This window comes from Natator depressus, chromosome 6, assembly GCF_965152275.1.
Source record: "Natator depressus isolate rNatDep1 chromosome 6, rNatDep2.hap1, whole genome shotgun sequence".
Lineage (NCBI taxonomy): Eukaryota > Metazoa > Chordata > Testudines > Cheloniidae > Natator > Natator depressus.
This window is the reverse complement of record NC_134239.1, coordinates 68,774,633-68,788,924: the sequence shown is the minus strand read 5'-3', so window position 1 is coordinate 68,788,924 and position 14,292 is coordinate 68,774,633. Positions and strand designations below refer to the sequence as shown.

Sequence of the window (14,292 nt, the reverse complement as noted above, 5' to 3'; positions counted from 1 at the left end):
TTAAAACCATCTGCAATCATCCCCTTCGGTCAGAGGCCTTCTTTTTAGAACCCTTCTTTTTAGAACTTATCTCATTAGTTATTCTTTGAACCAGACATCCTCCCTACTTCATTCCTTCTTGCCTTATTACTTATTATTTTCAAGGCCTTCCTTCTACTTGCTACTCTGGGCCTTTCTTTACAACAAATATGTATTTCCTTAACCAAACTTAAGCTAAATTTAGTTCTTTAATTTTATACTTATCCTACACCTCTGCAACACACTAGCTGACTTAAGTTATCTCCTTATTTATTTAATTTCCTTTTCCTAGGGTTAATTTCTCATTTATGTGTCAAGAAGGGGTCAAATGTTGGGACGGAGGATAGGAAAGACATTTGAGTTGAACCTGGGGGAAAAGACATGGGGGATGGATGGTAGAGGAAGGATGCAAGGAGAGGAACTTAAACAATTTTTTCTTATAATCTTGCTGTGTGCCTGTCACTGTGATCACTTTCCTTGTACGTTATATTCTTTTTACCCAAGACTGCATTCTTCAGAGCAGGTATTGTCATTTCATCAACTAACACATTTTGGCCACTAGGCCTGGTCTACACTGAGGGGGGAAATCGATCTAAGTTACGCAACTTCAGCTACGTGAATAACGTAGCTGAATTAGACGTGCTAAGACCTACTCACCGTGGTGTCTTCACTGCGGTGAGTCAACTGCTGCTGCTCCCCCGTTGACTCTTCCTGCGCCTCTCGCGGCGGTGGAGAACAGGAGTCGATGGGAGAGCACTCAGGTGTCAATTTATCGCGTCTAGACTAGATGTGATAAATCGATTGCTGCCCGCCAATCCGGCGGGTAGTATAGACATACCCTTAGGGTATGTAATAATACGAAATTAGGTCGATATTATAGAAGTCGATTTTTAGAAATTGATTTTATACAGTTGATTGCGTATGTTCACACTAAGCGCAGTAAGTCGGCGGAGTGCGTCCTCACTACCGTGGCTAGCATCAACTTACGGAGTGGTGCACTCTGGGTAGCTATCCTACAGTTCCCGCAGTCTCTGGCACCTATTGTAATTCTGGATTAAGCTCCCAATTCCTGATGGGTCAAAAACACTTGATGGGTGGTTTTGGGAACATGTCGTCAGTCACCCCTCCCTCTGTGAAAGCAACGGCAGACAGTCGTTTCGTGCCTTTTTTCCGTGCAGACTCCATACTGCTTTCAGCAGACGGTGCAGTAGGACTGCTAACCGTCGTCATCCATCACTTTCACTGCAGCTCTGCTCTCCTGCTCTCATGAATCCACCTCGCAGGTCCTCTCGTTGTTCTCTATAAATATCTATTTTCATGGCATCCGTCGTCAGCCACCGCTTCTGCTGCAACTCTGCTCTCCTGCAGACGCCATACCACAGCAAGCATGGAGCCCGCACAGATCACCGCGGCAGTTATGAGCATTGTAAACACCTTGCGCATTATCCTGCAGAATGTGCAGAACCAGAACCTACAAAAGCAGGCGAGGAGGTGACAGCAGCGCGGTGACAAGAGTGATGAGGACATGGACACAGACTTCTCTCAAAGTACGGGCCCTGGCAATTTGGACATCCTGGTGGCAATGGGGCAGGCTCATGCCATGGAACACTGATTCTGGGCCCGGGAAACAAGCACAGACTGGCGGGACCGCATAGTGTTGCAGGTCTGGGATGATTCCCAGTGGCTGCGAAACTTTCACATGCGTAAGGGCACTTTCATGGAACTTTGTGACTTGCTTTCCCCTGCCCTGAAGTGCAAGAATACCAAGATGAGAGCAGCCCTCACAGTTGAGAAGTGAGTGGCGATAGCCCTCTGGAAGCCTGCAATGCCAGACACCTACCGGTCAGTCGGGAATCAATTTGGAGTGGGCAAATCTACTGTGGGGGCTGCTGTGCTGCAAGTAGCCAACGCAATCATTGACCAGCTGCTATCAAGGGTAGCGACTCTGGGAAATGCGCAGGTCATAGCGGATGACTTTGCTGCAATGGGATTCCCTAACTGTGGGGGGCGGGGCGATAGATGGAACCCATACCCCTATCTTGGGACCGGACCACCTTGGCAGCCAGTACGTAAACCACAAGGGGTACTTTTCAGAGGTGCTGCAAGCACTGGTGGATCACAAGGGACATTTCACCAACATCAACGTGGGATGGCCGGGAAAGGTACATGATGCTTGCATCTTCAAGAACTCTGGTCTGTTTGAACAGCTGCAGGAAGGGACTTACTTCCCAGACCAGAAAATTACTGTTGGGGATGTTGAAATGCCTATAGTTATCCGCGGGGACCCAGCCTACCCCTTAATGCCCTGGCTCATGAAGCCGTACACAGGCACCCTGGACAGTAATAAGGAGCAAGTGCAGAATGGTGGTAGCATGTACTTTTGGATGTTTCAAAGCACGCTGGCACAGTTTACTGACTCGGTTAGGTCTCAGCACAAGCAATATTCCAATTGCAATTGCTGCTTGTTGTATGCTCCACAATATCTGTGAGAGTAACGGGGAGACATTTATGGTGGGGTGGGAGGTTGAGGCAACTCGCCTGGTGGCCAGTTTCACACAGCCAGACAACAGGGCGATTAGAAGAGCACAGCAGGGCGCACTGCGCATCAGAGAAGCTTTGAAAGCCAGTTTCATGACTGGCCAGAGTACGGTGTGGCAGTTGTGTTTGTTTCTCTTAAAGTTACCTGCCCACTATATATATGAAAGGAAATAAAGTCACAATTGTTTAAAAACCGTTCTTTATTATTTGTTGCACAAAACATTGAAAGAAATCAGAAGCTAGACTGGGGAGGGGGCAGTATTGGGTTAGGGGGGTGGAGGAGGAGGGAAGGACAAGTCCAGAAACCAAATCAAAATTTAGGATATGCCAGATTTCTGCTGCTTGTGCAATCCTCTGGGGTTGACTGTGTGCGTCCCCGTAGCCTCCCCCCCGTCCCCATGTTCTTGGGCATCTGGGTGAGGAGGCTATGGAACTTGGGGAGGAGGGAGGGCGGTTAAACAGGGGCTGCAGCGGCAGTCTGTGGTCTTGCTGCCTTTCCCACATTAGATCCACCATACATGTGGATCTAATGTCATGTCAGTTTGCTCCCCAGTGAGCTTGACCGTAGCATCCTGCCTGCTCTCATCGTGCAAATCCCTCCTCTCTTCGTATTCATGTAATGCTTTACGCGACTCCGCAATTGTTTGCCTCCATGCATTCAGCTGGGCCCTATCAGTGCAGGAGGACTGCATGAGCTCGGCGAACATGTCGTCCCAAGTTCATTTTTTCCGCCTTCTAATCTGGACCAGCCTCTGGGACGGAGTAGACAGGGGCCGTGTTGAAACATTTGCACCTGCTGTGGGAAGAGAAAAAGGGAGGGTAGTATTTTAAAAGATACATTTTAGAGAACAAAGGGGACACACTTTCTCAGTGAAACAGGCAATTCATAGTACACAGCACATGTTCTTTCTGTACAAGGTCGCATTTTGCCTCTTATACTGAAGTGCCTGCCACTTTGGTGTGAGTAAGCCATCACATGCGGCTGGGCAACAGAATTCAGCTTGCAGGCAGCCATGGTAAGCCCTAGGGGCACGTGGGGTTCTGCTTCTTCCGCATTCATTTCAATGCTTGCAAACTGCCGAGCCCCCTTTCCCATAGCAAGCAATGCCTGGTGGGTTTGCCATATAAAAGGAGGGCCTGCGGGCTCTCTGGGATGATCGCTTCACACAACACCTCCCCTCCTCCCCCGCACCGCGTGGCTCTGATGAGGCTCTGAGCAGGGAAGAGCCCTTTAAACTAAATGCGAACAGCCCAGCGTGACTGGGTTTTCCCCCACCCCGCACTGCGTGGCTCCGATCAAGCTGTCACTCACCAGAAGTGCCTTCTCCAGAGTCATGGTCCGGGAGCATGCCTTGGGAGTGGGGGGAGGCTATTGGCTCCAGCGTTAAGAACAGTTCCTGGCTAGGGGGGAAAACGGATTCCCTGCGCTGTCCTCCTCCTCTTCATCCTCCAAAAACTCATCCTCCTCGCTCCGTGCTACTCCCCCCTTGTAAGTGTCCACAGACAGTGGTGGGGTAGTGGTGGCCTCACCCCCCATAATTCTATGCAGCTCACGGTTGAAGCAGCAGGTATGGGGCTGTGACCCAGAGCACCCGTTCGCCCCCCTGGCTTTTTGGTACGCTTGCCTGAGCTCCTTGATTTTTGTATGACACTGCTCTGTGTCCCTGGAGTAGCCTCTTTCCGTCATGGCCCTGGAGACTTTAGCGTACGTATTTGTGTTTCTTTTTTTGGAACGTAGTTCTGCCATAACAGATTTGTCTCCCCAACGTGCGACGAGGTCCAGTACCTCCCGTTCGGACCATGCTGGAGCTTGTCTGCAAATCCGGGACTGCGTGGTCTCCTGTGATGGTGGACTGTGCTGATAGTCACCTGTGCTGAAGGTGACCAAACAGGAAATTCAAAAGTTCCCGGGGCTTTTACTGCCTACCTGGCTAGTGCATCAGAGTTGAGAGTGTTGTCCAGAGTGGTCACAAGGGAGCATTCTGGGATAGCTCCCGGAGGCCAATAACGTCGAATTGCGTCCACAGTACCTGTAACCCGGAACTGCGATCTCGATTATAGCGGTACTCCACTTGCCAAGGTGGAGTACAGAAATCGGATTAAAGAGCCCTTTAAATCGAAAAAACTGGTTTGGTCATGTGGACGGAATCAGTTTTATTTCAAAGTAACTCAGCTAATTCCGAAATAACTGCATACTATAGACCAGGCCGGTTTCAGAATCAGAGACTGTGAGGGTGGTACCTTGGGAAGAGATTTCTTCAGCTTCCATGGCTAAGTGTTGACTAAAATTTTCTCAGCAGCTCAAGTAACTAGATTTCCCACATCACAGGAATCAGCTCTGACAAATGTAACTCATTGCACTGAGTAGGAGCTTGAGATCTAATTTTGGAGGCAGATGAACAGGGAGAAAAGGAGAGGAGGGAATAGCCTTGAGTATGAAAAGTCAAGTAAAAGCCTGTGGCTCTCCCCAATATGTCTCAGGAACTAGGAGTTCTTTGATCTCTTTGCTTGAGATAAGGCAGAGTATAGAACTATGGGAGAGATTGCTTAGGGTCTCTCTCAGGAAGCTTTGACAAACACTTTTTTTTAGTTAAGATTTGTATAGGAATTCACTGCCTACCATGGCTGTAACAGCTAATCTGGTCAGGGACTAGGTTGCAGAGGCACAGGGTACTTTGTATGGTCATTTTCAATGACCTGCTCTTACAGCATGCTTTGGAATATCCCAATAAATTCAGTCAAGTCTGACATCTAGGTTGTAGTTATTTTGTTTGCCTTATTTTAGTTCCCAGATAATAGAGAAAAATCCACATTGACCTGCTTTATACGGTTTACAGGATTTACTCAGACAACATCAAAAACTGAATAACCTTACACTGGGGGCATGATCTCTCAAGGACAATGTGAAAATCACATGCTGTTGTGGGTGCCTAAAAATGCATTTGGCTTTTGGTGCATGAGAAGGTTTCAGTTGTCAGACCAGCCTAAATTTAACCCTTCAATGTACTAAACACTGAACTGAAAAGCCCTTTTACTTAACATAAAAAGACTGAAAATTCATGAGAAATAGACAATGTGTTCCTGTTGTCTCTCATACTCATTCCAAAGGCCCTAAAGCCAAAACAATCTAGCAATGGGTACTAAAGAGGTTTGGTCCATAGCACATACCTCAGGACACAAGTTGGAGGCCTGTAGAAAACTTAGATTATTTTAAGGTACAAATGTGCTTACATTGGATTTGTTTCTCATAAAGTATTTTTTAAAATAATTTAATTTTAAAATATTTAATTTTAAAATCATTTTGTGAATGACACTGTTGCTTAGCACCTGCAGCAACTTTGAAACCTGTTAGAGCAAATGCAACTTCTAGAAAAGGTCATTCTCCATTTTGTGTATCGCACATTTACTAAGTGTCTCGGAAAGCTCTTTGGACTCAGCACACTAAATGCTATTCCTTGCATCACAAGAATACAGTAAAAGACACTGACAGCCAGAGATGAATTCACAAAGCAAAGTGCCCCTGTGGAGTTATCAGATCTTTCCATAATATATATCTTATGTTTGTTTCTTCTGCCTTTTCCCCGATGTAGGTTTGGTATGACCTCAGAAGATTTAGACGACTAGACTATCCAGGGACTCTGAAGATCCCAGTAACACTGGAGAGTGTACGTTTTTATTTTGTAACATTGCTTTTATTGTGTTGACAGGTTAAAATAGATTTTCTCTCAAACACTCATAAATCAGAATAGTGACATTAGGCTGCAGTCCTGCAAGGAGAATTAAAATCACTTCTGTGGAGGAAAAAAAAGCTGCTGTCTTAACTCAAGGCAACAAGGTTCAAACTAAGAAACAGCAAAGTGATCCTATGAGCACTGCAGGCTCAGAGAGACAAAGAAGGGGCTAATTACAGCAGAAGAGAACTCCACAGTGAACCCCCTTCCACCTCCAAATCACCTCCCACTTAGAGGGAGTATTTAGTAGAAAAGCTGAAAGTGCAGAAAGTATTTCAACAGTGTTCGTAGCGAAGGAGGGGTTCACTTGGACAGCCTCACATTTCTAGGTGGGGCTTCCTACTGTTCAACCCGTATATGAACGTCAGCACTGGACTCTCAGTGCCCATTATCCATGTAAGTTATAACAGCTGTTGTACCAGAGGAGGGCAATGAACTGTCTTTGTCAGTATCCCGTGTCCTTCATTCAGATGGACCCAGTTACACCACGGCCCCCAATATATGCTGCTGTTTGAGAAGACAGACACCGTACAGGGTGGGCACTCTCAGTAAATGTTGTTGGGATGATTTTGAGACAGGAAAAACACATGGGAAGATGACTTGTAAGCAGAATAGAGTTTATTCATCAATGTGCTGTCTGCTGAAATTCTCTATAGGTAATAAAAAAACAGCTGCAATTTTCCCCCCAAAAGGCTAAAATTAAATGATCAGAGAATAGCACTAAGATTTCTACACTTGAATTCTTCTACCCTGGCTTTGTTATTGACAGATTCCAGTGTTCCAGCGAGGTGGGAGTGTGGTGCCCCTTAAGACCACAGTAGGAAGATCCACTGAATGGATGACAGATATTTCTTATGAACTCCGTGTTGCTCTGGATTCCAAGGTACTCTGGGATTACATTTAGTTTATACACCTGTCTTTTTATCCCTTCTTCCTGTCTCTTTTGGTCTCATCAGATCTGTGCTCCTCTTTGCTCCCTGCAGCCTCTTTCTCTAGCAGTAGGACCTGCTTTATAGGGAACAGGAGGTCTCCTTCTGCCAGTTCAACCAGCACAGTGCGGTCCTTGCCTACACACCAGCTAGAAGAAGAGCCAGTCTCCTCCAGATTGCTGTGGAGAAACTTGGCCCTCTTCTCACTTGTCTAGGCTCCACTCTTTGTGCTGGGCTTCATGCCAGAGCACACAAACTGTTCGTTCAGCATGAGACTAGGATTTCTGTACAAGTAGAGCATTTCCTGACCTTCCTCTTGCCCTTCCTCTCCTTGTCAGCCACCCTCCCTCCAGCAGCTTGGAGGAAGGAGAAGAGTGGTGGATTGCTTCAGGCCATAAACTTCCTCTTCAGAACCAGAAAGAATGAATTCAGCAACTGTCCTTTTAAATACAACCCAATAGCGGAAAGTACTGCACAGACACCACGATGAATTTACAAAACCAAAACATCCAGAATGCTCTTTTAGTAATGCTGGATTGTTCTTCAAGGGAATGTTTTAACCTACCAGAGATCATAACGGTTCTAGTGGCTTGTAACTGTTTACTTCAGCATATAGTGATGCTTATTTACAGTTTCATTGTCCAACACTCAGGCTTCTGTTAACTTTGTTCTACATCTGATGTGCTCCATAGGACTTTGCAGTAGGTGAGCTCTATCTAGATGATGGACATTCATTTCAGTACCTCCATAAGAAGCAATTCCTGCACAGGAAATTCATTTTCCACAAGAATGTTTTCTCTTCCAGGTAATGGCAGCTGTTGCAGGTAAAATCCCCATAAAAGGAAATCCCTTTTATAATTCACTTTACTTAGCAACAACTGTGTGTTATTCTTGTCCACTGCTCAAGAACCCCCAGGGATAGAGAGTTTCACATGCAAAACTGGAGAGGTAAGTGTTGCTCTACACAGTCAGACCTGGACTGTGTAGAGCATCTGGTTCACACTGTTCACCTGGACTGTGAGTGCAGCACCATCATTAACCTACAGGGATTTTTCTTGCTCCTTCAGACCTCAGGTGTGAGTTCGAGATCATCTGTTCTATGAAACTTACCATAAAGCAGGATCATAGAATGGCTTGGGTAACAGGACTAAAACAGGTTTCAGAGTGGTATCCGTGTTAGTCTGTATCAGCAAAAACAGCGAGGAGTCCCTGTGGCACCTTAGAGACTAACAAATTTATTTGGGCATAAGCTTTTGTGGGCTAAAACCCATTCTGCATCTGATGCATCTGATGAAGTGGGTTTTAGCCCACACAAGCTTATGCCCAAATAAATTTGTTAGTCTCTAAGGTGCCACAAGGACTCCTCATTGTTTATGACTAAAACACAGATTAGTCCTCTCAGTGCAGGCACAACTGAATCACGTAGACAGGCCCTTCACCATTTGTATCTATTTAAATCATTGTCAGATGCCATCCAGGTAACCAGGATCTTGTGAAACCTACTTATGCACCCATTAGGCAGTTGGTGATGGAGGGGAAAAAAATATCACACCTGCCTCAAGAAAAAGTATGTTAGGGAAAATAAACTATGTTTTGGATCCTGAAGTAAGAGACTAGTAGTGGTTTGTCCGTCGAAGTTTTATGCCTGGGTTGGCTCTCCAACCACAGGTAGAAATTACTGTGTCTGAGACTGTTTACTTTTTCAGCTGTGCTGATGAAATTGGGCAGTACCACACGAAATGTGTAGTTGAACGGGTACTAATTCTGGGAGTTCAAAAGGAACCCACATCTGTGACAGCCAGTCTCCAGAGTAAGAGAGGCAAGTATTTTATACTTCACTTCAATTTTTTAAAATGTTACTGTAATGGTAGCACTAATTACAGGTGGCAGATGACAACACTGAAAAGACAGCTATAAGCATGGGGAGCAATAGTACAGGCTTCCCAGTGCTGTCCCTCCAGTTTATCCCACCCCTGTTCTTGAGGGACCGTCACTGTGGATAAGAGGGTAGTTCAGTTTGCAAGCCTAGTTAATCCTTGGCCCCTCTACTGAAAGTGTCAACTAAAGCACCAGTTGTTGCAACTCGTGTGTAAACTGGTGGCTTGACTGGGCAGAAACCACAGCAAACAGCTATAAGATTCATTCATAAGGAGGAAGTCTCGATAAACACAAAGCAAAACAAGGTAACAAAACTGCCTCAGCCTGGGGATCAGCCTAGCTCTCCGAGCCCAGAGAGGGAGCCCTGCCTTGCCCCAGGTGTTCTCCCCCTTCTGCCTCTCCAGCAGTCCTTCCACGGAGCATCTGTGCAAGGCAAAGTGAAATGGAGGCTGGGGTTAACTCCTTTTGCTGTGAGGACCAGGTAGTGCCTGTGATGTAGAGGGAGTGATCATTTTTCATTACACCTGCCCACTAGGGAACTGCACTGAAACTTGGGCACCAGTGTCTCCATAGGAAGATACCTTACTGCTTTTGGAGACCAGGGACAAGGTTGTTGGCTGCTCCCACTGAAGGGTCCACCAGTGTGATAACTTACAGAGCCAAAACACACTTTGGTCAACAGTGACAATTGCCATACTTCAGGATTAACAAATTTTGATAACCTTATTTTACAGAGCATGCAGCTGGAGATACAATTTAATAATAACACTCTTAGACCCTCAAATAGGGTGGGTCAGACTGATCCAAGAAAGGAAATTTTCAGGCAAGAATAAGAGTTTCTGTTCTCTCGCTCACGCAGGAGGGTTCACAGATTCTGACAATGCAGAACCCACTGAACTATACAAGGACCTGCCTAGGGAAAACTAGTGAAATTTGCACAGAGGACCTGTCCCTCCAGGCACCTCCCTTTCCCCTTTGGGAATCATAATGTCACTGTTCCTGCCTGCACCTGTCTCTACCCCTGTTAAGGCACAAAAAGTGACAGTTAATGCAGAAACAAGCATTCGCTTCTGCTGGAATTTCTGCAGGAAAATCCTTGGATATGTCAGAGGATAAGGGTTCAGAATGGTAACTTCCCCCAAAAAACCCATGGAGCCCCAAGCACGTTTGCAGAGTTGTAGTAAAGGAAGAAGTGATACCGTAGACTCTGATGCACCCTTATGAGCATACTGGAGATCTGGCCAGTAATTGCTCTCCTTTTATCACCTCCATGCCTAACAGAGGAGATAATCTGACCCAATGAGAGTGAGAGAAACAAGGCAGTCATGTATAACTTTGTTCAGAAGAGGTTTTCTTAGAGTGCATCATAAACTCTCTCTTGTCCTATTGCAATTCAGATGGGAAAGACAAGGAAGTGGTTTTCACATATGATGCCAAGACCTCCACGTTGACACTGGAAAAACTATTATTAAATGTTGGTGCTGACTGGGAAATTCACATCAAGTGAGAGGAGAAACTGCGTCTTCAGAGAACTGGATGGAAAGTTGAAAGGAAATGGTTTTGAAGGACTTAAATTGCTCTCTTGAATCTGACTAGTTTGAAATAATGAAGGCAGAACTGTAGCAGCTCCAGGCTAATCTTTCTTAACATTTTCTTTTAAAAGATTGATTTAATTTAGATTTAACAAGCTCTTCCCTGGTCAGTACCTGGCAAAAGTAATAGTAATGAGATCGTGTCACTGGAAAAGGCTCATGGCTGTCCTGCCAAGGCTGGTTTGTTTTTGGCAAACAGGATTCTGCAGGCAGTGGGCTAAATTCTGCCCTTCCTTGCACCCATGCAATAAAGTCCTCCATTAGGCTGTGGAAGACACTGGGCCTGGTTTTCAAGGTCTTAAACCCAAGAATTTCTAGTTTTTAAATTTCAGGCAGTTTTCTAAGTGTCTGCAAATCACTGCTATCTTGACTGTTCAGCGAATAGGAAATTTCTGAGAGGAAGGAGGGGAGGAGCCCTGAATCAGTTCGATCAAATAGCATTGATGAATCTATGAAATGAAAAGGACTAAAATTTATGTCTAGGACACTGTGTGCAAACTACCTTGGGCAGAACCAACTTGAATGAGTGTGATTACTTCTGTTACAAGCATTCCCCTTCTGTCCCCACAGCACCTAGTCCACAAGACAAGGAACAGCCCTAGGGTATGTCTACACTACGAAACGAGGAAAGTAAATAACAGAGCTGGGTGAACAGTTCAGCAGGTGAATCTGAACTCAGCCCAAAGTTAAGGTTTGGGAGGACAGTATGTACCAGGTGATGTGAGTGAATAAAGGATAATATGGGAATGGGGAAATCCCATTAAATATTTATTTCTAGACTTTATAACATTTAGATTTTTAAAAGGTGCCCAATTTTTATAAAGGATAATATTGGGTTTGGGTATTAACTGGACTCCCATAAACACTTTCTATGACAACACTTTTTCCCACTCCCAATGTGTTTTGGCTGGGGTGATTGCCCAAGGTTTTATTTGAATGAGTACCAACTGTTTAAATAGAAGGCCTGCACAAGAGAAGCTTTGCTCTTACAGATCTTATAAGAAGTGTTACTGCAGGGCTCTCTTCCTGCAGACTTTAGCCCAGGGGTGGGCAAAGTGTGGCCCGCAGGCCACATACGGACCTCCAGCTGGTTTAATCCGGCCCTCGAGTTCCCCGCTGGGGAGCAGGGTCTGGGGTTTGCCCTGCTCCCACGCTCCAGCCAGGGAGCGGGGTCAGAGGCTGCTCTGCACACGCGTGCCAAGGCTCCCGGAAGCAGCAGCTAGTCCCCACCTCCGGCTCCTACGTTTAGAGGCAGCCTGGGGGCTCCGTGCACTGCCCGCCCCAACCGCAGCTCCCATTGGCCGGGAACTGTAGCTAACGGGAGCTGCAGGGGCGGGGCCTGTGGATGGGACACCTGGCTGCCTGGCCGCATCTCTGCATAGGAGCCGGAGGGGGGACATGCCGCTGCTTCCAGGAGCTGCTTGAGGTAAGCGCCGCCCGGAGCCTGCACCCCTGAACTCCTCCCATGCCCCAAGCCCCAGCCAGAGCCCTCCCCCCCCACACCCCAACTCCCTGCCTCAGCCTGGAGCCCCCTGCTGCACCCTGAACTCCTCATTTTTGGCCCCACCCCAGAGCCTGCACCCCCATCCGGAGCCCTCACCCCCTCCTGTACCCCAACCCCAATTTCGTGAGCATTCATGTCCCACCATACAATTTCCATACCCAGATGTGGCCCTCGGGCCAAAAAGTTTGCCCACCCCTGCTTTAGCCAGTCCTTGGGCGGGGGGGCGGGGGGGGGAGGTGCTCACACATGCCTGAATGCATGCAGTAGGGACAAGGTGCTTTTACCTTAGTGAGCTGAGGTTGGAAGATGGGAATGGAGGATACTGTTCCATACTGAAAACTTTAAAATGCTTAAAGTTTTCATTTTTATAATATAAAAATGTTAAACATTTTAAAGTTTTAACATGTTTAAAAGAGTCTGCTTTTACCTGTCCTCTCCCATGCTCCCTCCCCAATTCCCTACACCTCCTCCTATTGCCATCATAGTCTCCTGCTCCCACCCCTTCTGCACCCGTTGCTCCTGCCTTCCAGAGTCCCCTCTTCCAAGACCAGGTTACACAGCTCCATGCCACCGTACCCCCAAGTCTTTGCCTCTCCCAGCCCACTGTCACTGGTCAACAGTTAGTTTAAACTGTTTGCCCAGCCCTACTTAATAATATCCATTTTGTTATAAGTCATATGTTATTTAAAAAAACAAGCCAAAGTCAGCTCTGATGCAAACCTGTGAATGAAGTCAATTGGTTATATGGATGGAAGCAAGCAGAATTCACTCCATTCTTTTAGCAAAATGAAGAGGATAGTAAATAGTTTGCTTGCCTCTTCAGATATTCTCTTGTTGCATGCATGTGGGTGGTGGGGAGTAGAGAGAGGATCTCTAACGCCACACTGACCAGCAAATACCGACAAGCTTGTACATGTGCCAGCTTTTCCCACTAAACCTACGCAGTGCTTAGTCAATCAGTTCCACCTGCTGCAGTTATTCTCTGTAGGGGATTTCTGGGAGTGCCAAGTTTCAACACACAGCATTAACTGTTACCATTATATTCTAAATGACTGACTGCAACTTATTCAAACAAGCCCATTCCACAAGGGACCCTGAGGATCTCCCTGTCCTTTATTCTGAGGAACTGTCTTTACTTTCCTCCCCCTTTAAAATTATATGCTCCCTTCAAGCAGATGTGATCAGTGAGACTTTGACCAAGCACTAAATGTTGGGGACCTGAAGATTTCTGTTTAAATCACAGTTGAGCCAATCCATGTTGGGTGACTTGAGGTGAATCCTTTGTCTCCTTGAGCCTCAAATAGTCCAGTTTGAAAACAAGAGGATTTCACTGATCTGAGCTTTCCAAGGGACAGAAATGACAAAAACAGGGCCAAATTCTGGCCTTAGTTATGCCAGTGTAACCTTTAACAGAGGGCAACATTTGGTCCATGCTAAGAAAATTATCTTCCTACCTCAAAAATTAGGTAAAAAGTACTGGTTCTCCTCTTCAAGGACACAAGGGGCCTGACTCTGCTCTCACATTGATTTTACATGGTGTAACTCCACTGACTTCAGTGGATTCACTCCTACACCAGCATAAGTGAGAGGAGAATTGGGCCCTAGCTTTCTGTGTGTGAGTTTTACATAAAATCTATCTCTAACAGAGTTCATTAGTGCTTCCTGCTTCTGAACATGACTTGATTGCTGTTGCTGGTGTGGTTAACATTCCATTAGAATGCTACAGACGTTTTATCTTGATCTTATGAAGTGTGAAGGAAGATGTAATAAATGAACAAAGATTGTTTTCATCATGAAATAAGTCTTGCGCCTTATTTCTTCCATCCTTCTTCCCACCATGGAGATCCACAAATAAGCATCCTTTGAAATGCACCATTTTAGTACAAAGTGGAGGCTATAGTGCTCTACTGCTAGTTAGACTGTGCCCATCACTGTGATATCTGAGCACCGAGCAAATAATTTATTTGCTAAATTTACAAGTAGCAAAATCTTTAGGTCTGAGGACTTAGCTAAACTATGGTTCCAGGAGCAACATTCACATTATGTTTTTGTAACAGCTATTACTTGTTTTCTGTATATTAATATAATAGTGCGGGCAAGGC

At 45.9% G+C, this 14,292-nt stretch overlaps 1 protein-coding gene across 1 annotated transcript in view; it reads left to right on the top strand.

Moving 5' to 3' along the window:
- The window catches only part of GANC (glucosidase alpha, neutral C), a 49,469-nt gene extending 37,686 nt beyond the window's left edge, over positions 1 to 11,783 (top strand). Inside the window, exons 20-24 of the mRNA XM_074955647.1 lie at positions 6,147 to 6,221; positions 7,057 to 7,170; positions 7,909 to 8,021; positions 8,923 to 9,035; positions 10,492 to 11,783. Of these exons, the coding sequence (XP_074811748.1) occupies positions 6,147 to 6,221; positions 7,057 to 7,170; positions 7,909 to 8,021; positions 8,923 to 9,035; positions 10,492 to 10,601 (525 nt within the window). The 3' untranslated portion in view covers positions 10,602 to 11,783. The remainder of the gene's footprint in view (positions 1 to 6,146; positions 6,222 to 7,056; positions 7,171 to 7,908; positions 8,022 to 8,922; positions 9,036 to 10,491) is intronic.
- The last annotated feature ends 2,509 nt before the right edge of the window (positions 11,784 to 14,292 follow it).